The 24,515-nt window shown below is 45.4% G+C and overlaps 1 protein-coding gene across 1 annotated transcript; it reads left to right on the top strand.

The window, feature by feature from the left end:
- The first annotated feature begins 11,510 nt into the window (after positions 1-11,510).
- On the top strand, positions 11,511-22,533 carry LOC119440276 (uncharacterized). Its single transcript, XM_049662843.1, has 10 exons — positions 11,511-11,805; positions 13,642-13,830; positions 14,177-14,344; positions 14,691-14,774; positions 15,870-15,992; positions 16,180-16,260; positions 18,790-18,995; positions 20,140-20,298; positions 21,149-21,271; positions 22,369-22,533. The coding sequence occupies exons 1-8, from the start codon at positions 11,511-11,513 to the stop codon at positions 20,275-20,277; spliced, it is 1,284 nt and encodes a 427-aa protein (XP_049518800.1). The 3' UTR covers positions 20,278-20,298; positions 21,149-21,271; positions 22,369-22,533.
- The last annotated feature ends 1,982 nt before the right edge of the window (positions 22,534-24,515 follow it).

Raw genomic sequence — 24,515 nt, 5'->3', positions numbered from 1 at the left:
ATAGAGTACTAATCGACAGTGCACATATTTAAGCATTCTGGACGCAAAATTTCAAGGCTTAGTTGAGCAAATACTCAACGTTTATACTGGAATCATCACTCGAATAATTTCGCGTGGCGAAACGCGTTACGCCCTGCAGTGTGCAGTCTTCTTCGCCTGTCTTTGCTAACTACGAACAAGCGCAACGCTCCATCAATATCTCCTCAAAGCCACTTGCAGAAACAGCCCCGACACGTTAGAAGAATCAGAGGAACATGAAGCAGTGAAGAACGACGGAAGGTCACGTACCGCGAGCAGTTTGTACTGAAGAGGGTGTTGTGACTTGTGGTTAATTGAGAGACGGTCAATACGACGATCGTCGGTGGCGTCTATCTTCTTCTTCTGCTTCTTCTTCTTCCGCGTGAGCAGACCTCGTGGCTCACGTTCAACCTAAAGCATGGTTTCATTTTTCTCTTTACTGCGAGCGCCCAGAGTTCAAGGTGCCCTGACACGAATTTTCCAAGTATCAGGAAAAGAAAGCCTTTTCCCACGTAACAGGATGGCACTTAGGAACCATAAATCTTGGAAAACACTGATGAGATGTCCTAATGCAATTGTAAATTTGTTATCCATATGACGGACCCGACGTTATCGACATTACCATGACGTCAGATAACGGGCAGGTCTTCTAATATCCTAGAGTATAAGCCCGCATATTTATTTTTGTTGATGCGAAACATCGAATTGCCCATTGAGCGAAAAAGCCGGCGTGTCTCTTCTGGTCAAGTGAAAAACGGCCCCGAAATTCCCATCGGCTGCGACGTCACGTCTCCAGCGCGCCTTGATGGAGCAGAGCGGGCGAAAGGGGACACCTGCTGCGTCAATAGCTCACCAGGTGTTGCGTCAGGGGAGGGGGCATCGCCGTGGCGCCACGTCACCCTCGCTATCGGAAGCCTTTGTTATGCGCGCGTTCCTTGTCCGTGCAAGCTCTCGCCTGCGTTGTAAATGCTTCTCGGTAAGGACAAATCAAAACGCCCCATGCCAACGGCTCCTGTACTCTATCTCACAAGTGTCTTACAGCACTGCCGAAAGTACGAGGTGTACGCAGGCAAAACCTTGGCGCAGAAGAATATAGTCCCGGGCTTCAGCGTTTCACTGGCGGAATTAAGAGAGCTGCACTTTCGCTTGACACATGATACATTACAGCGATACGTAAGATATTACGTCCTCTGCGCATGCACGTCGTCTACCGCGAATTGCTGTGTCTTTTACCACCGGTAACATAGCCGCCATAACCGTGATTATGCAGCAACATGGCAGCGCCCCATGTAGCCCAGACCAGCCACTTCGATCCCAATTCAAGATTGTTGCTGGCTCTCCGCCCTGACAGCAACAAATAAATGGTAAAATCCATCATCGCTTAGACTCGTCTCACGCTGGGGACAAAGCGTTAGTTTCTGTTTTGTCATTATTATTGCGATAGCAATTATATGGACACTCAAAAGCAGATTTCTGCCGTCGGCATCGCCGTCGTCGTCGCCGTCGCCGTGAGGTTCCGTATGACGTCAATGGAGATGAAATCGTCGCCGCGCGCCGAGCGCTGTATGTGGGAGTGAAAGGGTGCGAGGGGTGCGCGCTTTCATGGGGAGTGAACGCACGGCGGAGAACAAACGCGCGTTGTGCGCCGTGCTCGCTTAAGGGCTGCAGAAGCAGGCGTCTCTTTCCTCCTTTACAATCACCATATATGTAGAGCTGCTCAGAAAGCGTATCGATGAAGCGAAGCCCCACTGTGGCATTCATGGAAACGCAGCCTACAGGTGCAACGCAAAACCATTTGTTGCGTCGCTCCAACAACAGTGGATGATGTATCGAAAGGATGACAAGCACAGACTGAGCAGACAACGTGGCGCGGATAAACGGATCTTGAGGGGCGTTCAGATATCTTATTGGCTAAGGGGCCCTGCAGCTTCCCCAGAGCTGCAAGGAACTACTGAGATGGACCATAAATAACAGGCTTGTTCACTCTGATTTATGACGTGAGGCTACTTGGATGAAAATGTTTATTGCCAAGCTTGGCGTGACGGAAATGGTGAAGTCAAAATTGCTGTGAATCACTCGGCAGCGTCCCTATTAGATTATATGGCAGTCGGGCAAGGTAGCATGACGTCACTGACCGGAGTGCATCGGCCTTGTGCCAAGCGTCTCAACGGCCTGAGAGGAGTTGATAACTCGAAGGACCGCTCGGCGGCGTTGAAGTGGACATTAATGCTTTGGCATTCACAATTCATCGGAAGTGCTTAGGTGTCCTCAGATCTTTAAGTGCGTAAGCATTTCTATGGTACTCAACGACAAAACTGTCCCAGCGTCTGTCAATCCTTCGCGCAAGACGATCGCTTTCAATATAGAGCCGGCAGCAGTATGTTTTCGCCAGCTGTGGAAGAAGACGGCGACGAACACGCGAGCAGTGTCACGAGTGCTTCTCTGGGTCTCAATGCGTCTCAATTTTTTTTTGTAGCGTTAGCTACACTGGCCTAGCCAAGCCCGTTTCGCGCGGCACATCAAGAGCCGTGCTGCGCATGCGCAAGGATCAGTGATGTCACACGGCTTGCGCACCGGAGCCACCGGAGCCGGCACCTCTCGCGCACTCCGCCGCCGCCGCGCGCGACTCACCGCCGCCGGTCTGCGCATTCCAGAGGAGTGACGTCGTAGCCGTGGTAGACGCACTGGCGCCGGCGCGCGCTCGCTGTGCCGTCGCCGTCTGACACTGCGCTGGAGCCGCTGCGCTTCTGACTGGCGTTTGCCAGTGTGGTATAGCCATGGAGAAGGAGAGCGCAAATGCTGCTCAACAGCGCAGAAGAACGGAGAAGCTTGACTCATCGGATCCCAAAGTAGTTGCCTGGCAATTAGCGGTTGAGCGTAGGAGGAATGAACAGAAGAAGGCTAAACGTGCTGCGGAGACACTGGAGCAAAGGGACGAACGTCTAGCAAAGCGGCGTCGCCAGGAGGCTGAGCGACGTGCCCGACCACCCCTGCAGCAACAACAAAACGCCGTCGATGACGTCAAGGCTCGCCGATCGACTGAATATACTGTGAAACTCAGCGAAAGCGCCAGTGCGACTCGGACCTTCCAGACGGACTTCGTGAACAATCCGTTTGGATATGTGTGCGACGTGTGCGAAACACTATGGCACATAAAAGACTTGACGCCGCTGAGTAGTGCCATGCGTGAAACGTTGAGTTTAGCGGCGGCGCCTCAGTGGGCTGAAACCGTGGCGGGGGTTTGTACAACGTGCAAGAACTTTCTCGTTAAGCAGAAGATTCCACTCTTTAGCGTTACCAATCCTTGACAATCTAGACAACCAGGAAAGCTAAGAATAATCAGCTGAACCTTTGCTAACGCTACGTATATACTGGCATAGCCGAGCTAAGCCACTGCAACTTTTTATTGATAGCGCAGACTCAGACGCGCCGCGATGACGTGACGGCTGATTCGCTGTAGCGCGCAGCTGCCGGGAGCTCGCGGAGCTGTGTCTGTGTCGGGCGAAGCGAGTGCGCACCTGCGCCGGCGGTTACTAGGCAACGCGAGGTGACTTCATCGGTCCGCGGAGTTTTTTCTATCTACGACAGACACATTACGCTCGGCATAAACAGCTCCGCTGTTAATAACATGATGCAGCCGCTACGCCATTCCAGCAGCATCACAAGCCACTACGAAACGAACAGCCCCATGTTTTCGGGACGCCTCTTTATTGCACAAGCAGATTTATTCAGGAACCATCACCACGTCACAGCGCAAAAGAAAAGCAAGAGACAACAGAAAATACGACAGTTGTCTAACATATGTAGAGATGTAGAACACCTGACAGGACAGGTTTTCGTTTGCGCACTTCAGAAAGACATAATATACACAGGCGATTTTGAGAAAGTTGTCTGTATTAGGTATATGTGCTTTGCAGGGTACCCTACTTATTGTACAATAGGCTGTTGGAGAACCTCAACTTCGGTCATTGCAGATTAGCCCTAAAGATTTTGGAATTATTTCGATAGTAAACATGCATTCTATCAGCCCAGAAACAGCCCACTCAAGATATGTAAGATAAGAAAACCATCCTCAATAGTAGAAATGCAAGTTCAAGTCATTTTTGCTACTTGACATGACGGTCCTGAGCATAACCAATTTTCGCGTAAAAGTTTGACGATGCTTATAAGATGAGCTGAGACCTAAAGTCGGGCTCACACAACCTGCTGTCATCGCCCCTGGGTGAGTTAAAAAATCACCGCATATCGACTACGTGAATGATGATGAGTGGGCGAAGCACCGGGGGTTCATTCGGGTAAACCAGAGCTACGGACGAGAGAGAAAGAGAGCGCGCGTCGGGAACGAGAGAGAAAATTACACAATCTTCCCGTATGGGAACCCTGAGTAGTATGCGAAGCAGCCATGGGGTCGTCTCAAGGTAGTTTTATCAGCTGTATAAACTTGGACATGCAGCAGCACCAGCAACGCGCAGAACTGTTGTCGACGCCGTCGGCGTTTTGCCCGCGTTCGCACCGAACGCGCGCAAAGTGGAAGCGGAAGTGAAACCGGAACCAGAAGTGCAACCGGAATCGAAACGGCATCTAGTGAACACTTCATAAAACTACAGGTGGCTACGGACACACAACGCCATCTATTGAACAATTATAAACTAGAGGTGGATACATACTACTACTACAACTACTACCACTACAGAAGAGTGAACGACCCACACCCTAAGGACCTTCGCCCCTAAAAAAGTTGTCGTAGTCAATTGCGATAGCAAATTTGTAGAGAGCTATACGGAGTAATGATAGTAGCTTTATCAGCTGTATAAACTTGGACATGCAGCAGCGCCGGCAACACGCAGGACTGTTGTCGACGCCGTCGGCGTTTTGCCTGCGTTCGCACAAAATGCGTGCGGCGTTAGTGACTGTTGCCAGAGCCTCTGATATAAATAGGCACTTGGTGCCACAGCTAAACGTCGCCTCCCTTCCCTCCCCCTCCCCACCACGGCCTTTCGCGCGTCGGAAGAAGGCGTGTTATTTGCTCTACATATATGGTGATTGTAAAGGAGGAAAGAGTAGTAGTAGTAGTGATTTTTTATTGAAGAAGAAAGTGACGCTTATTTATGCAGCCCTTAAGGGAGCACGGCGCAGAACGCGCGTTTGTTCTCCGCCGTGGGTTCACTCCCCGTGAAAGCGCGCGTCCCTCGCGCCCTTTCACTTGCACATACAGCGTTCGGCGGCGCGCGGCGACGATTTCATCTCCATTGACGTCATACGGAACCTCACGGCAACGGCGACGCCGACGGCATAAATGTACTTTGGAGTGTCCATATAATTGCTATCGCAATAAAAGCCAAAGCTTGCACTAGACCGCGCAAAGCTCAAGACACAGCGAAGCTGGCCGATTGATATCGAGCGGCTAGCTTCCAACGCATTTGGCGTCGGCAAGCAGCAGCGTTCTTGGCAGTGTGCCAACTTTCGTTAGCCTGCCTGCGTTTGTGGCTTGGCAGGAACGCTGTCGCTCGTAGGCGCCAACGCGTCCAGCGCTAGTCACGCGAAATGTCGCCAACGCGTTCTGCGTGGGCAAGCGACAGCGTTTTTGGCACTGTACCGAACTTGGTTAGCCTGCCTGCGTTTGTGGCATGCTAGGAGCGCTGTCAGGCGCCCACGCGTCCACCACTAGTCACGCGAAATGTCGCGAAAGGGAAGGTACCTCCGAAAATTATCACTCGAAAATACCTTCCTACATGCGTAGTTTAGGTTAAACCAAGTTAAGACCTAGCAGTAGCAGCCTAGCATACCTAGCAGTAGCAGCTTCGCTGTGCCTAAGCTTTCCGCGACCGAGTGGGAACTTGCCTGTTTTTTTTCATCAATAAATGTATATTCCTCCTCCTTCGGTAAGGCCACGGAGGAAGATTATTCTTGCTCCGTGGGTAAGGCCAAAGAAAACGCGCCAAGCGTCTCAACACGCTCGCTTTCCCACGAAGAGCTCGTAACTCGAAGGACCGTTCACCGGCGTTCAATTGGACATTATTGCTTTCGCATTCACAACTCACAAGAAATGCTTTGGCGTCCTCGGATTTTATTGCGATAGCAATTATATGGACACTTCAAGCAGATTTCTGCCGTCGGCATCGCCGTCACCGTCAGCGTGAGGTTCCGTATAAAGTGCAAGGGCGATAAAATCGTCGTCGCGCGCCATATGTGCGAGTGAAAGGGAGCGTGGGACGCGCGCTATCACGGAGAGCGAACGCACGGCGGAAGGCAAACGCGACTTCCGTGGCGCGAAACGCCGTGGTGGTATGGGGGGCGACGCTTTGCTGCGGTACCAAATGCGTATCTTGCAACCGGACGCAAGGGGAACTGGCGACGCAATCTCCCACGCCAAAGGCGCAAAGCGGGAAGGCAGCGCAGAAGGGAGGGGGGTGGGGTGCCTTCTACTCTGCCAACAAATGCGTTTATGTACTTTGCGCTTTGCGCTTGGTTCTGTATTAGACAGTTCTAGTTTAGCGTGGTTACCGGAATAGCGGGCGTACCGGAATAGCGGGATCGAAATGCGCATGCGCAGAACGCTATACGAGCCATACCGTTTACCGTGCGCACGCTATTTCTCAGAGTTAACGTTACCGTGTTAGCGTGTTTACGTAGCGCACGTAAAACATGGCGGCGGTCCCGGCCGCCCGCTTCGAACTGAATTTGGAGTTGCTGTTGACTAATTCACTTCGTTGGCAGGAAATGACTGCGTAAATGGCTTTCGCTTACCTTCAGGCAGGATCGACAATATGTTTTTATGGATAATTTAGCGGAGTTTTCGAGATCGCTTCTCGTTTGGAACGCGCCTCAGCCTAACGAAAGAAATTTTCTCCGAGATGTGAGTGCCACCTGTCGATAAAGTCAGGAGATAGGCGCGACGACGGCATATGGCCTCTGAGATGGGAGGATTTAGGGGGCTATGGTAGACAGCTTTTACTGCTTGTCTGTTTCGCTGCAGATTGGCGGACATGACAAGTAAAAATACAACGCGCTCCTGGCTTTCATTGCGCTGCCTCTCGCACTTTCCGGACGCACACACACACATATCTTAGGAGCCCTATGTATGCGAAATTCAAAGCGTAATGAAATAGCGTCCCGCACGTAAACTACGCTATCACGCTATAGTAAAACTCTCTTTCTGCAAAGTTCGTTTGCGGAACGGTAACGCTATTTCCCGTAACCGCGCTATTACGCTAGCGCTAAACTAAAACTGTCTATTATGTTTGCGCCGGTACGGGCTGTCGGTGTTGCCGCGCGCGCCGTATCTTGCAAGCGATCTCCACACGGCTCTGACTTTTGTATGCGCTGTGCATTCGGCCGCTCAGTTTCCGTTGAAGCGATAGACCGCACGAACCTTCGCTCGCTCCGGCGACTGCGCTTGCTGTCAGCGTTTTGACAGTGGTTGTCTGCGGTCATCGAGTGTGATCTATTCATCTGTGCTTGTGCGCGCTGACACCACGCTTGTTAATTCAGTGAGTAAGTGTCCAACTTAATGCAGCCGATAAAACTACTATCCCTATTCCGAATAGCTCTCTGCTAATTTGCTATCGCAATTGATGCTTCGCCTTTCGGGTGAAACTGCGACATTTTTTAAACAAGCCAGGCTTGGAATAATGAAAACTACATTCACAGTTGCGCCAAGGGCCCAATATAAATTCCTCTGACAGCAGCTGGCTATCGAGACGGGCAACAGTAGCAGCCAACCTATATGTCGGCATTCCGTTTATAGGGGCAGCCACATGGCACATGTTGTACAGATTTACTCGTATAGCACAGCTGGCAGTCCCGCGCGTGCCAGTTGGAGTGATTGCTGGAACGGAACAAGTCGCCGTATTTCACGACATCGTACCGGTTTGACTGAATGGGAAACATGCATTATAGTAGATCATTCAAGGCGCTTTCCCGCCACGGCAGCTCAGTGGCTGTGGCTATAGTCGGACACATTATTAGAAGGCAGCGGCATTTGCCCCTCAAAGGCGGATGCACACGAGCCTCACCAATAGGCGCGCACTTCAGGTGACGTCATGAGCCGGACGGCCGGTGTCCCCGCCGACGGAGAACATGCCTAACATGGCCGCCCTCGCTTCGAACTGGACCGAGTCGCGTCAGCTCTGTGCGTCACCCTTCGTCAGAGTGAATTTGAATTGTTTGTGGTGGTCTGTCATGCCGGAAATATTATTGTGAGCTTACGATGCACAATTTGTGCCGCGTGCGTTTGTTCTGAGCCGTGAGCCGGCGCAGAAAGATTGCAGAGAACATCGATGACGCAGCGCTTCGTGCGGAAACAGGATCCCGCGGGGACGTACCGCTGCAAACAAAAATCGTGCGTGTTTGTTGCGTGGTGTTTTCTTTTGCTCCTAAGTGAATTTACGACGAGGAGAGTTCGCCAAAGTCTGGTGCCTACTGTGAGCGGCGGGTGTGTTTGTGTACTGTGCCCCTGCGTTTCTCGTCGACGAGGAGAGTTCGCCAAAGTCTGGTGCCTACTGTGAGCGGCGGGTGTGTTTGTGTACTGTGCCCCTGCGTTTCTCGTCGGACGTGGTGAAGTGATGGAGCAAAACCATTATCAGGATAAATGAGAAAAGCGTGCGCGGATGAAACCAACCTGCGAGTTTCTCAACAGAAAAGATTTGTGAAAGCAACCTCCAACGCAAAGATTTGTTTCGGCCAGCTCAGCGTGCAAATGACCCCAGACAACACAAAACATCCTCAGGATGTCCTCAAATGGTCAAAACGTCCTCATCCCGCAGTGGACGTTCTGAGGACGTCCCTAGCACGACCTGGTAATTGTTCCAGAAAATCTACCTTATAGGACGTCCTCTGGCAGTCCCGAAATGAGCCTACATTTTTATCCAGAAAATGCATGCTATAGGACATCCTCTGGAAGTCCTGAAAAGAGCCTACATTTCTATCCAGAAAATTATAAGTTCATTATGTATTAAATTGGCAATTAGCGATAGTGACAAAACTGCCGACGCCTGCCGCAACGAACGATATGCTAACCATCATGCCTATGCCTTGAAAAGTGCAGTGCCCAAGTGAGCGGCTTGAATTCCTCTTGGAAATCACAAGTATACAATATATATATATATATATATATATATATATATATATATATATATATATAAGAAAGCGTACATCTTCAGATCGATGGTGCATGTAGCCTAGCTCTAGACGTGCGCGAGACAGGCGCAGGTGGAACGTCGCTCCGCCTTTGCCGCTTAGCCACACCGCGTGTGGAAAAATGGCACGCGCCCCTCTCTTTTAATGCGTAGGCATTCTTCGGCTAAGCTTAATTCCCTCCGGAATCTGCCTGTCTGTACGTCCGTAACATATGTGACCGATGCGCTCCGTAGGAATGCATGGGGTAACGGAATAAGGCTATGTGGGCCGATCCTGCATGGTGGTAGTGCAATACCGGGCCGACCCACGCGGCAATGGTGGGTGGGCCGATCCCGGTGATTATTGGACACCCGCGGCTTAGCTGAAGCAGGTTTAAACCGGTCTAGATTTTCTGGGCAAGAATGCTCGAACTTATACTAAAAGGGAGGTAGCAAGCAATAGGGATGTCCCAGGAAAAGATCGATCGTTTAGGATAGAGCGCGCATGAGGGGACACCGCAACGAGAAAGCTAAGAAAGCACCATGGAGGATCCTTCCTCCATGGAAAGCATGGAGGAAGGATCCTTCCTCCATGCTGGAAAGCACCGATCAGGGTTTCATACGGGCAGCTCTGCGTAGATATGTAGATACAATGCTTACGCATTATTGGAGAATTCCTCAGAGGAGTTTCCTTTACGTTTTTTCGCTTCCAACCGGTCTTTTCCTCATGTTTTTCTAGGCTGTGTTTTAGCGGGCTGCATGCAGAAAGAGCCGGAAACAGATGGCGCAGGCTCTCAACCACCGTGCTCTCAACAAAACGCAATCTCGGAGGCTTGCAGATTCTGACCCTTAATGTTGTGCATAAAGGCAAAGCCTCTGAGATTTGGTGATGTTGTCAATTTTGCGCATGCATCGAAGTCAAGTCAAGTCCAGACGAAAGCCAGTCAGCGCCAGCGTTCCGCGCGCGTTTTCTGTGTTTCCGTGGCCGCGGCCCGCGCGAGACTGCGAGTCTGCTGTGACCTCCGTTGCCGCATTTTTTTTATCGCAGTCATGCATTCCGGATCCGAAAAAGGAGGTGAGTGCATTTTTATTTGTTAGTGAAGTAAAAACCTTAAGTGAAGGAGTTTGTTGCGGTATTCTAGCGACGGCTACTTTATTATGTAATAGTTCAGCGGAAATCCGCTAGGTGGAGATATGTAATTAAAGAGAAACTGAGACTTCCACCCAAATGTAGCAATTCGCTACTATGGAAACCCAACTGGGTTCCTCGAAAGAAAGCCTCGCAGTTGAAGAAAAATTCGTCCTGGTCCGGGACTCGAACCCGGGACCACCGCCTTTCCGGGGCAGCCGCTCTACCATCTGAGCTAACCAGGCGGCTAGCCGATGGCAGGGCGAAGTCGAATTTGTCGACAACTCGAAGCAAAGGCAAGTATATGATGTAATAGTTCAGCGGAAATCCGCTAGGTGGAGATATGTAATTAAAGAGAAACTGAGACTTCCACCCAAATGTAGCAATTCGCTACTATGGAAACCCAACTGGGTTCCTCGAAAGAAAGCCTCGCAGTTGAAGAAAAATTCGTCCTGGTCCGGGACTCGAACCCGGGACCACCGCCTTTCCGGGGCAGCCGCTCTACCATCTGAGCTAACCAGGCGGCTAGCCGATGGCAGGGCGAAGTCGAATTTGTCGACAACTCGAAGCAAAGGCAAGTATATGATGTAATAGTTCAGCGGAAATCCGCTAGGTGGAGATATGTAATTAAAGAGAAACTGAGACTTCCACCCAAATGTAGAAATTCGCTACTATGGAAACCCAACTGGGTTCCTCGAAAGAAAGCCTCGCAGTTGAAGAAAAATTCGTCCTGGTCCGGGACTCGAACCCGGGACCACCGCCTTTCCGGGGCAGCCGCTCTACCATCTGAGCTAACCAGGCGGCTAGCCGATGGCAGGGCGAAGTCGAATTTGTCGACAACTCGAAGCAAAGGCAAGTATATGATGTAATAGTTCAGCGGAAATCCGCTAGGTGGAGATATGTAATTAAAGAGAAACTGAGACTTCCACCCAAATGTAGCAATTCGCTACTATGGAAACCCAACTGGGTTCCTCGAAAGAAAGCCTCGCAGTTGAAGAAAAATTCGTCCTGGTCCGGGACTCGAACCCGGGACCACCGCCAGATGGTAGAGCGGCTGCCCCGGAAAGGCGGTGGTCCCGGGTTCGAGTCCCGGACCAGGACGAATTTTTCTTCAACTGCGAGGCTTTCTTTCGAGGAACCCAGTTGGGTTTCCATAGTAGCGAATTGCTACATTTGGGTGGAAGTCTCAGTTTCTCTTTAATTGGCTACTTTATTGCGCATAGTTAGCGCGGTTAGTGTGCGCCATCATGTCGACGAGCGATGACCGATGGTTTCGCCGCTTGAGAAACCGAAGGGTAGATGAATTTTTTATGACCCTAAATCCATCGCAAACTGTAACTGATAGCGAGCAGAGCAATGTGTACCGATCTGGCCCCGGAGAGAGCACTCGGCGCAATCAACCTGACGCTGCTGGTGGGAACCCATTGTTCAGTGATGTTGCATCGGAAGCCTACCAACGTGAGCGGCCTAGCGTCGAGCATGACTCCGTGTTCTGCAGCAGCAGTTCGGATTCTGATTACCTGCAGGAGCGAATGGAGCAAAGTAATGTGCAGCCAGAAAAGCAACCTGAGGTAGACAATGTCGCGCCGTTCAGCGACCAATTACAAGCATGGGCCATTCAGTATGGCTGTTCCCACAGCTCAGTTACTGCCCTTTTGAGAATCTTGCGTGGCCATGAGTGTCTTTCTTATCTTCCACGATCGGCAAGAACACTGTTAGAAACGCCAAGGAAGTCATTAAGCATTGTCAACATAGCGGGAGGGCAGTACTGCCACTTTGGTATTGTGCAACATCTTCGTGAGTTGCTAGAAATGGCAAATAATGTACCATTGGAGCTTGCTCTCAATTTTCATGTTGATGGGCTCCCCCTGGCAAAGAGCTCGAGGAACCAATTTTGGACGATACTTTGTCATGTGAAAGAAATCGAAGCTCATGACCCATTTGTTGTGGGTGTCTTCTTTGGCGAGAGAAAGCCAGATGATGCAAATAAGTTTCTTCGTCAGTTTGTTGATGAAGTTAAGGAAGTCGCTAGCTCTGGAATCTGTTCTGGCGCACAAGTTATACCTGTCAGAATAAATGCCGTCATCTGTGATGCACCTGCAAGAGCATTTATCCTCAATGTAAGAAACCACACTGGGTACTACAGCTGTACGAAATGCACTGTGAAAGGCCTCTACAGTGAAGGGAGAGTGTGCTTTCCGGCAAAAAGTGGTAGTCTGCGCACCAACATCACATTTCGAGGCCAATTTCAAGAGCAACACCATATTGGCAATACAGTTCTTGAGGAGTTGCCAGTTGACTTGGTGAAAGATGTGCCACTGGATTATATGCACCTTGTGTGCCTAGGAGTCATGCGAAAACTGCTTCTGCTGTGGTTTCGAGGTCCAAAGCAGATTAGACAAGGGGCCTCTGCACAAAATCAGATTTCAGCCAAGCAAACTGAGCTTTCTCTTTTTGTACCATCTGATTTCAACAGACGTCCAAGAAGCCTATCAGACATAGATCGCTGGAAAGCAACAGAATTCAGATTTTTTGTGCTTTATAGTGGTCCACTGGTGTTGTCCTCTGTAATACCACAAGGGATGTATGAAAACTTTCTCTGTCTTCATGTAGCTATAACCATACTTGCATCACGAAGCACAGTAGAAGCCGAGCTTGACTATGCCGAGGAGCTTTTAAAGTTATTTGTTAGAGGCTTTGCGGAAATATATGGTCAGCACCGTGTGTCCCATAATGTGCATGGGCTTTGCCACCTTGCCGATGATGCAAGACATTTGGGGCCACTGGACTCGTGGAGTGCATTTCCATTTGAGAGCCACATGAGCACCATCAAAAAGCTTCTGAGAAAGCCACAGCATCCACTGGAGCAACTGTCGAACAGAATCGCTGAAACAAGGAAGCTTCAGAGCAGAAAGAAAACGACTGTAAGCAGGTCCCCTCTGCTGACTGCACAACATGAAGATGGGCCTCTTGTGCCTCTTTGCCAAGGGCCACAGTTCAAAAAAGTGACCTTTCCGGAAGGGATTTTCTTAGACACTAGTAGGAGGAACAGCTGTTGCAAGCTCCTTGATGGAAGTGTATTTGTGGTAGAGAACTTTGCCCATAATACACAAGGTATGCCATACATCATCGGTAGGAAGTTCCTGAAGAAAGATGATGTATATTTGACACCTTGTCCCTCATCAGCACTGGGAATATTGATTGTGTCCAAGCCTTCTCCGTTGCGGTGTTGGCCTCTGACATGGGTCGCAGAAAAATGCATGCGACTCCCATTCAAAAAGAAGCTGGTTGTATTTCCTCTTGTGCATCTGAAGATGTAAATGACGAAGAAACTCCTGTATATAGAACTGTACAATATGTATATTGTTTTTCTTTAAGGTGATCAATATGCAGTCGTCAAGTTTCCAGAGGAAGGCGACTCTGTGGCTCTTGTACATACCAAGTGGCTGCATGGTGATGTCTGCTTGTGGCCACAGGATTCCAAGAATGTTTCGTATTTAGCAAAATGTGGAGTATCTCCGTCCTCCAACTGGCAAGTCGTGCCATGTGTGCCCATAGGCACATTCAGTAAGTTTTACATTTCTCTTCTGATTATGTTGTAGCATGTCTCATAGCATCGGTGTTCATGTTGGTGATGTAAAATTTAAATGTGCGCACACATCTCTGAAAAAAAGTAACTTTAGCAAGATTGTTTTCTTTGGTGACACAGCTGTAGTTTTCACATGCCTACTAGGTGACACTCACTTTTTCGTTCAGAAATGAAAGCTCATATATGGCACAACAACTTGTTTAAGGTTACCTGGTAACATGAGATCTCTTAAGGTTATTAGAAAACATATCAAAAATTACATTGAGGTAAATAACTGGGGCAGTGCTTGAATTTATGCTCATTATTATTTGTCGCTTTCCTTAGGAACATATGATGCAGCGCGACAAAAGCTTAAGCAAGCTGAAAATGGGTCAGACTTGGGAAGTGAAGTCGACCTGGGAAGGGGCAAAAGAAAAAAGCAACGAAGAGCCCTTAGCTCAAGCCCGGAAAGTGTGCAGCGACTACCTCTTCCACCGTCCTCTATGATGAAAAGTATGTTTCCTATTTGTTTTTCATACTAGCAAGCATTCTTATTTCATTATATTCTTCGTACTAGTTTTGCTATGCCACAATTTTTCCCAGTAAAATGGACAGTAGGTCTGCACCTTAAAGGAAAATACGTGGGTTCCCCCTAAAATTTTATGGGTTACCTGGCAGGTGGGCAAGGACCTGCCACTTTATATATTCACCTCTACATTGCAAATTTTCATACAGCTCTATAAAATGGATCTCTCTGCTTTCTCTAGAAACTGGTGACATCTGAGCTTTGAAATCACATTGTAGTTGGTGCACTAAGGAATTGTTGCACGTTACCTGAATATGCTGTCTTCAATTTTAGAAGCCCAGAAGAAGGATGGGAGACGTATTCACAAACAGTCATCACATACGTCAACATATGGGGCGAATGATGCCGATGTTTGCAGTAAGTCTGTACCTTTTGATAATATAATGAATACATGTTTAGAATGATGTTGCAAAAACTTGAATATTGAGAAGGAACTGCTCTGGGAGCTGATGCCTGACAGTGCCACAATAATCTTCAAAAAATATATCTACTGGTAGCATAGCATGTTATAGATTAACAGTCAGCATAGGATGGAGCATATAAACATTAGACATGGCATGTTTTTACAATGGCTTTAGTTTTTATATGCCACAATTTTTCTCAGTAAAATGGACAGTAGGACTGCACCTTCAAGGAAAACGCCTGGGTTCCCCCCAAAATTGTATGGGTTTCCCTAGCAGGTGGGCAATGGCCTGCCACATTACAAATTCATCTCTACATTGTAAATTTTCATACAGCTTTGTAAAATGGATACCTCTGCTTTCTCTAGAAACTGGTGACATCTGAACTTTGAAATCATCTGTTGGCACAAAAGTGGAACATAGGATATCTAATCATTACATTTCTAATAGAAGTTGCATAGTCATTTGGTCTGTTAAAGTGCAATAGACAGTTTCTAATGGCATTTTAATGGCTGTGAATTTTAATATATAAAGTAAAATTGACACAAGAGTGACTGAGGATTGTCAGTCAGTCTCTTATCTCTGGACACTTGGCTGACTTTTTAGTATATTATTTCCAAGAGCCCCTTGCAATGGCACTTCCAGTTGCTTTGGAACACTAAAACCTATCAGTAAGTATTAGAGACCACCTGCCATGGTAGCTCAGTGGCTGTGGCATTGTGCTGCTGAGCACAAGGTCACAGGTTTGACCTTGGCTCCGGCGGCTTTTTGGTGTATGATAAGAGCACCATGTGGTCAAAATTAACTTGAAGTCCCCCACTATGATGTGCACCGAAACCATATCATAGATATTGCACGTAAAAACCCAGTTTAATGTTTTGTGTGTGTTAGGTACAGAAGCATTGCTCTTGTACTTAATGTATTTTCTTGATGAGGACCTAATTAGTTATCATTGATTTTCCTTTTGATTTGCTTGCTACATTATTTGGTGCTTGCCAGGCACTCGCTCGGGTCACTCGCATGGGTCAGTGCATTTCCTCTCCTTTTTTAGGTGATCAAGGTGCAGCGCAATGTGCTAGTGAGACTTCAGAATCAGAGGGTGAAGTTGACTTTGGAGATGCAAAGCAAGAATCGTCTGGCATAAGATCATTGACAACTCACTCTTTGATGAAAAGTATGTAATCTGGCATTGTCTGTTTCCTCCTTCTTATAGAACCTCTTGAAGTTGTAGCTAAAAATGTGCAAAGGTTAACCTCTAAACATCTTATAACAGAACTGGTTTACTTGCACAAGCACTACTTGGCAGTAGCAGACTTTAAATGTCTGCTGGTGAATATTTTTTTCTTTTTTGTCTTTCAAAGAAGCAAGCCAAATGAGGACTTCAGAGTGCAACACTCAGAAGCGGCATTCAAGTCTGTCTGTTGCACCTAATTCAGATGATGGTAAGCATTTAAGAATTCATGTTAAGCCAGGGTGTTGATGTGTTAGAGGATTGATTAATCTTCCGAGGTGTCTATGAGTCGTGCATTTGCAGTGAACAGAGCCATTGTAAGCAAAAAATTGATGCAAACCATGCACTAGATATAAAGCCCCTCTACCTCATAAAACCTCTAGGAAGGCCCAACAACATTTAAGGAAAATATTGGGCTATATGAATTGATTATTTTTGTAGATCGTCATTGCTTTCTGTGTGTCAACATACCAATTTGTTGCATAGAAAATTGCTGCTATGTGCCCTGCTGTTTTTTCAATTTGAATGGACAAGTTGACATACATGATCCTTTGTTGGTCTCTACAAGTCGGCCAGTGCTGACATTGCATAATAAGTGCCGTAGTTTGCAACAAATGGCACCACTCTTAATTTTCAGTTTTCGTCATTTTCTAGCTACAAATGATAAACTTCTTATTACAGAGGCCTAATATTTCCGTCTCACTTGACTTCAATATTTTCCTGCAGCATCCTTTTAAAAGTGAAGTGCAAGTTGTCATATATGGGGAAGCATTTAAGAGGAAGCTTTAGCTTGGGCCCAACTCTAATGCCGCATATTCAAATACCTGTAAAACGCAGAAACCCTTTTCTGAGATAACCCCTTGACCGATCTTAATGAAATTCATTGCATTTGAGAGAGAAGGCTGAATTCTATTTACTGTTTGAAGCGGAATTTCGATTTAGGGCCTGATTTTCTTAAATTTTTAAATATTTTTAAAAATGTGTAAGCTAGGAAAAAACAGAAGCACGAAGTTTACAAATTTGTAGCACTGCATAAAGAACAGATATCACAGTTCTGTAATCATCTAAAGCGGACAAATTTGATATGTCAATTTATATCTTACGTGAATTTGTTACATTGTTTACTAGGGTTTTGCAAAAGCTCTACTCACATATTACTTGTTTTTATGAGAGCCATGTGTAATATATCAGTTTTGTCTGATTTAGATGTACAGTGTTTACGGAACTGTGATATCGCTTAATATTGCTGAATTACAGTTGTAAACATGGTAGTTTAGTTTTCTGAGAATTTGCAATTATTGCCAATTTTTATTTTAAAAATTGATATAATAAAAAATTCGCAACCAACAGTCACTAGATTTTAACTTTTTCTTTTAAGTGCAACAAACTTTATCAAATTTGGTGCAGTGGTTGCCAAGGAAAATGATTTCTCCTTTCCAATATATTTAGATAGGAGGCGCCGAGCTAAAGTTCCCTCTTGAGGGAGCGAGTTGCTCTTTGGGGCGGGGAGTAATGTTACTCTGAGCTCGAGTACCATTTGGGTACTCCGTTAACTTGTTGACTGCTGCTTATTGACTAGTGTATGAAGGGCAACAGGTTTTCGATGCTATAAACTTGCAATATAGATTAAATGCCCAGGCAGGAAGATTGCTCCCTTTTGGTTCACTTCGGGCAGAGGAGCTATGCAATAAGCAGAGGTGTTTTTTACCGCATTGTTGACAGTAATATTAGTGTTACACGGCACACTTTCGATCATGATCAAGCCTGACTGGGATCAAATTTCTCGGTTGTGATTGACTCCTTTCTGCAATCTTGCGGGAAGGAGCCATTTGTGGTTGAGAATTTCTATCATGATCGGGCTTACTCATGATCAGAAGTGGTGGCCGTGTGACACGATGTAACATTATGACCTCTCCTCTTTCCTTCATGATGTAAACACAGAACACGATTGGCACTGTCATTTCAAAAATACAGTACCAGCTCTTTTTACCTAGCATGTTGCCATTTAATTGGTGGTGTGGCGATTGCTGATTAAAAAATTTGCTGCATTTGAATAAGGAAAATGGTTTGGCAAACTTAATCGGATTTCCTTATGAAGACAACTCACCTGTGCTACCTGTTCACACTGGTTTGTTCACATAGTTTGTAGATGCGGTGCCACCACTGTGCAGGCTTATGACTAAAGTGGACAGAATAGAATGCTTGGCAGAGCAATGTTTCTGGGTTCCCAGAGCTCATTAAGTGAACTCAACATAAGAAAGGGACATTAAAGAAGCTTATTAATTTCTACTGTATTAGTGACACTCTTGTAATAGCAAAACATCACTCTTGTGGGCTTGGCAATGACGAAGGATGGGTGACTACTCTACTGTGCTGAAGTTTCACATCATTTGACTATGATTTTTACACTGTCTACTAGGATCTAGTTATTGTTTATGAATGCATCACATTCAACAAAACAAACTAAACCTGGCCAAGGCAGCCACATTTCAATGGGGGCAAAATACGAATACAGTACCAGCTAATACAGTACCTGTGTACTTAGATTTAGGTGCACATTAAAGAACCCCAAATTATTCTGGAGTCCCTCATAATCATAATGAGATCGTGGTTCATAATCAGATCGTGATTTTGGCACGTAATACCCCATAATATAACTTATTTTTTAAACTAAACCTGACGACTGCATGAATATTGCCTGATCAGCCAGAGTGTCCTCACACATTTTCATGAATTTCAGGCATAAAACAGGTCATCAGGCTTCTACAGACAGTAATCTTGAGAGTTGAGCACCTGGGAAGCCAACTAGATGTAATAAAAGGGAAGCTTTGTGACCATCAACTGCAGCCTGAAACAGATTTGTTAGAAAAGCCATTCTGTGACATCACTGAGTTTGAACTGTTTGATCAAGAGCTCTCGGAAAATGCTGCAATGAAGTCAAAGCTGGTAAGCATTTTTCGTGGAGTATTGATAGATAAAAAAACATGTTGTCTCTAAAATAAGTTACACAAATTTGATAAGTGTGAAGTTTATAGACATGTCAAGGTAAACATTTCCAGCTTTTTGTGTATGAAATAGGCAAGTCTCCTTGCTTATAGTATATGAAGCAGGTTTTAGGTGCACTGCAGTTCATAGTTCGAGGTGGAAAAGAAAGTCTTTGTCATCACTGAATAAGTGAAATATACCTAGCTTTTTGCACCTAAATACAAAACTAATGCATAATGGATATAACTTAAGTAACTAATTTTGTGAATAGTGTACATTTATATTCCTCAGACCCTAAAATATTCTAGCGACACAATACCTTTCAACGTCAGTACTTATGTCAACCAGTCTCTTGCAAACCTGAAAATGGCTACTTCCTTGAACAGATGGTGCGGGCTATTACTCATATCAGCATCACCATGTACTTGGACATTGAGCCCGTTTCTAGTTTGTTCAGATTAAAGCATCTTGTGTTTGTTTTCATCATGGGTTGCCACTTAATCTAGTGGCATTTAAAATGTACCTCACATTCCTAATTTTTGAGTTGATGGTGCAACAGTACACAATGTACAAGGTATCAATCTTCTGAAAAACTGGTTGCAACAAAAAGAGTACACGCTTTACATATGCTGGCACCTGCACTTAGCTTTCCGTTACACCAAACATACTAGCCTATAGCTTCCGATTTAATTATGAGATGGATGAAAGTCGTCCACGGGTGTGGACAATGGGTCTGAAGAGGGTATAGCAAGGACGTTAAAGATTTGTTACAGTGCCATTGTAGGGCTTCTTTAGTGCATATATGAAATAAACCAAACTGCTTTGTCTAATTTATAATTGCATTGAATTTTCTTTGTTTTGTGAAATACTAAGCACTGATGTCGGAGGTTTAAAATGCCTGTGAAGAGCACAGTACCATGCTAGACTTGTTGCATACTGTTTGGTACAAAATGTGGATTATGTTTTATTGAACCTTGCATTGCAGCCTGAAACTCGTTTTCAGTCAGTGGGCTGCTTGAAAATTGACCTGCTTTAAAACAATTGCTTAGTGTTATCTGAACTGTTGGCATTCCTATTAATGGTATTAAACCTTGTAAAATTGCAGATGCGGGAACTTGCTGCCTTAGGAGGGAGAAATGTTAGTTTGTCGACCCGCCGCATTCTTGAAGCCCTGATGACCCAGGAAGTGGCTGTTCACTATAGTTGGCTCGGACAAAAAGGAAAAAAAAGTTCTCATCGCTGACAATGTGCGACCTAATATATAGTAAGTACGCTTGCTTGATTACATAATTCAATTTTCAGTTGTCTTTCAAGCTTTACCTGGCGGACACTGTATCCTGTTTATTCACTACTGCAGTTATGTCAGTTTCCACAAACATTTATCAGTATCTTGTTTCTGCTTTTGGCAAGTTTCTTACCCTTCACCCTGCAAGGAAATAGACTTGGAGCATTAAACTACACACATAGTATGTAGCTTTCAGCATGCTGCTGTGGTGCACCTGAAGATATGATAGTTTTCAAAGCCTTGCACCTTTAAGGAGTTCTTTTGCTATTGACTAACAATCATTTTTTAATTTTGTCTCGACAAGAACTCTGTGGACATAGCCCGACTGCCAAAGAATAAGCTCACATTGAAGAGAGCGCATGTACGATTAAAGTACCTTTTGTGAAGCATCACAAAGGTGCATCAGGTGTCATATAAATTTAACAAGTGGTACCTGTTGGCTGATACAATAATCAGGAGGGCTACATTGGCTGAACACAACACCTCCAAAGGCCATGTTGGGTTTCTAGCCGCATTTATGAAACATACGGGTTCTGAAGTTTCCATCTTCCTCCACTCTTAAGTCGATACCTACTTTTTCCTAAATTAGTTCATCACTGGCTTGCCCATAAACCTCTGCCTCCTATCGTGGCCAAATAAGTAAGATAACTGAATTAAATGTATATGCTGGAATGTTTTTTATTTGACAGTTAATATATAGCATTAGGTTAATTGTGTAAAGTTTAATTCAACCCAATATTTTTTGTTATATTTTCTGTAATGACCCTGCCCTCTGTTATGTCATGACTGAATATCAAGATAACTACAGAGCTTGTTCCTATTGTTGCAGAAAGTGTGAAGTGCACATTTGAAACAGCAAAAAGAAGCGAAGTTGAGGATGTTGTCAAAACGTGGCTCAGGCATGCTGGGGAGAAGCTTAGAAAAAATAACAAACAGTCTGAGAGAGCCATTGGTAAGTATTTCTTCTGATAGATTCTCATAATATTTAAATTTAGGGTTCCACCTGATAATATTTAATTATTAAATATACTTCAAAGGTTTTCCTGCAGCTGATCTGATAGGTGCTTGAAAATGCAATGAGAAACATGATTATATTTGGGCAGTTTAACATTATTTGGTGGAATAACCATACAGACTACAGGTTTTATATGCTGGTACTCTTCAGTTTGCATGAAGTGGCCACTTACCACATTTATTTGAATAAAAGGCGAGGTTTTTTGCTGAAATCCTTAGCCTTGAAGTCACCACCCCGCACCTTATATGCGAGGCTGATAGATTGAGTTACTTTTTCAATATGGCGGCAGCAGCGCCACATCTCTGGGGATCCTGATTTTTGACAGCAGCGAGAGTTGTAGTAACCAATAAGCTTTGGCAAGTAAGGCAGTACGGTATTCTGTGTGTATATTCCACACTGAGTATTCAAAAATAAAATTGAACAATAAAGAGAAAGTGTGGGTTATACGTAAATTTTGCCTCGAAATGTGGCTTCGTGGCAGTGTGCACCGCGCTGCTGCAAAACCACACCATGAGGCGAAATTTGCAAATAATTCGAACCAGTCATTCTGTTTATTCTGGGGCCTTCCACTGCCACCACCTCAGGAGAAAGATTAGGCGCTGTGCTAGTCAATATTTCTAGCGAGTCCCGCCCGGTCTCAATAATTCGTCAGCTACTCTATATCGCCATATATTACCATTATTGTTCCTACTAATTTTTTGTGGTGGTCTCCCAACTACACTTTCGCCTTATAATTGAATAAATATGGTATATGCTTAAAGTTGAGCTAGTTTGTAGGGATTCATCGTGAAAGAAGGTTATTTATGTTGCCTGGTTCTCTTGTGTCCGTGATTGCATGACTGACCTTCTTTCATGATAGTATATGCCTTCACTTGTTCTTCATTGAGGTCATTTCCGAAATCTCCCTTTTAATTGACGAGTAGACTTTGAATTGCTAAGTGACTGGCATGTCTTTTCACAAGTGTTTTCCTCGTTTCTCTTGGAAAATTAAGTCGAAAACCTTGAATCTCTCATGCCTTGTGCCTCTTTTCTAGAGCTGCTGGAGTGACAAGGCAGGCCTCACTAAAGTTCAGTATGGGCCAACCACAGCGCGGAGGACTTTTTTGTGCAACCACAACTTTTCGTTTAAAGAATAATTTTCTCATTTTAATAATCATTTTTGCTTTTCAGTTTTTAATGTTCGAGGATTTTATTTTAATTGCTCATTTTCTAGTCATTTTTAGTCACACTATTACCCATTGCTGTAGAAGGCAGACAGACATTTTTTTTTGCATCAAGACTGATGCCTTATGTATTCGTGTTTTTGTAATAAATTTTATTTTTAAGCTTTTGTGAGCCTTTTATTTCTTCGAAAAGAAGCATGCTATGCGTTGCATTGTGGTGTGTACACAAGATATTTGATGAGTACGTCAGCAGTGAGATTTACACAAATACTACCATGTTACAACACCACCATATAATCACGTTCATGGCTTATTTAGATGTGGACGTGAGCACATCCTGGAAACACACCTTGGTGGTCCAGAGATGGTCCTGGCAGAATATCAAAATAACTCTAACAGTATACTGATTTGGAGAAAGAAATGGATTTGGGTGCGGTGACAATTAGGCAAGTAATTCTATTGTACAGCACCAGCATGTAACCACATTCACAGCTTATTTAAATGGACAAGAGCACAACCTGGAAAGGTACACAATTGGTCAGAGATGGTCCTGGCACCCAGTCCGAAGAACGTTCACAGAATGTTCGTTAAGACGGACAAATAGATCCGAATAGGATCAGTTGAGGACATTTTAGGATGACCTGAGGATGATAAAACATCCGCGATTCCACATCCTGCGGACAACCTCAGGATGTCTTTGTGTTGTCTGGGTGGCAGCAGTGTGATAAGATAGCCGAGTGGCTAGCAGCGTCGTTCGAGTGTTGTGTAGCACCGTCTTGCTTTCCACCAATGCTAACAATCAGTGACTAACACGCGCTGCTTGAGCGAATGTCATTGGATTGTTAACGGTCAGGCGTTTGGAAGCAGTGTTTGTTTCCTTTATGTCAGCCTCAATGCTAATATAAAATTATGACTGATACACTGGTGCCGTTACAAGGGAGCTTGGCATGAATTCGCGTCGCTGTGCGGCTTAGAATTCTTCGCTCACTGCATGCGCCAGCTGTAGAAAGCCTACTGTGACACAATCGCGCATAAGCTGTGCTGTCAGCGCTCGACTTGCTTTCCCACAACACAGATTTGCGCTTTGTCGTGATATGTCGCTACTAAAAATTTCCTATGACAGTGAAGGCCACAGAGCCAATATGTACATTAAAAAAAGTACGACAAAGTAGGCACATATTCCAAAAGAACTTCTTCTTGGGCAAGTTCTCTTCTGTCCCCTTTTCACAAAATGCATTTCGTGCCACAGACAAGTTCACCTAGGAAAGTAGGCACAGCTGCTTGTGAACTGACTCCTAATAGTTCTACTCGCGTCTGCGTTAAATGTGTGTGCGTGTTTTCTTGTGTTTGTGTATATTTGTTATTTTGCCCTTTTTTGTACTTTAGGTCTTATTTTTCGCGCTCGCGTTTGTGTTCATGTGTGTGAATATGTGAGTACTTCCGGGCGTGTATGTATGCATTGCTATTTCTATCCTTTTATTTTTGCATTTGTTCTTGTGAGCGTGCTGCAGCCACGTATTTCTTTACAATTCCATTAACTCGTCTCATTCAAAGCACCAAGTCCTGTGAATAGCAGGGCTAGCCTCTTCGATGTCATTAAAGCCATTCTCTCTTATCTACCTTGCCTCATCAATCTGCCACCTTGCTTTGTTTTCTCCTACTATTCTGCCCTTGCTTCTTGTGCTGTTGCCGCAACGTGATTGACCAACTTGCACCAAAGAAAGTTCTATCAGCTGTGACAACAGAAACATTGACAGATACAAAATGTTAAAAGCATCACGTGGCTTGCACAGTTACTTCGTCTCTTACCCCTGTTAATGTGTTTATGCATCCGTGCATACGGTAGCTTGCCAGAAGTGCACATGAAAAGGTGCCATATTGTGAAACAGCACCTTGCTATGTTGTTGCATTCAGTCTTAATAAACAGATGGTTTTGCTGCCCGTCACATGTGGTGGGCAGAGTAATATATGTGTAAATGTGTAAATGCTTCGAATAAATGTGTAAATGCTTCTATAAC

Source organism: Dermacentor silvarum, chromosome 2 (genome assembly GCF_013339745.2).
Source record: "Dermacentor silvarum isolate Dsil-2018 chromosome 2, BIME_Dsil_1.4, whole genome shotgun sequence".
NCBI classification, from domain to species: Eukaryota; Metazoa; Arthropoda; class Arachnida; order Ixodida; family Ixodidae; genus Dermacentor; species Dermacentor silvarum.
Note: the sequence above shows the minus strand (reverse complement) of the source record. Positions and strands in the feature narration are given on the sequence as shown.

Excerpts from the sequence above, each read along its gene's own strand:
- LOC119440276 (XM_049662843.1), top strand. The coding sequence starts at position 11,511 with ATGTCGACGAGCGATGACCGATGGTTTCGCCGCTTGAGAAACCGAAGG. Across the intron at positions 14,775-15,869 it reads GAATGATGCCGATGTTTGCA|GTGATCAAGGTGCAGCGCAA; the intron begins GTAAGTCTGTAC and ends CTCCTTTTTTAG. Across the intron at positions 16,261-18,789 it reads TGCACCTAATTCAGATGATG|GCATAAAACAGGTCATCAGG; the intron begins GTAAGCATTTAA and ends CATGAATTTCAG.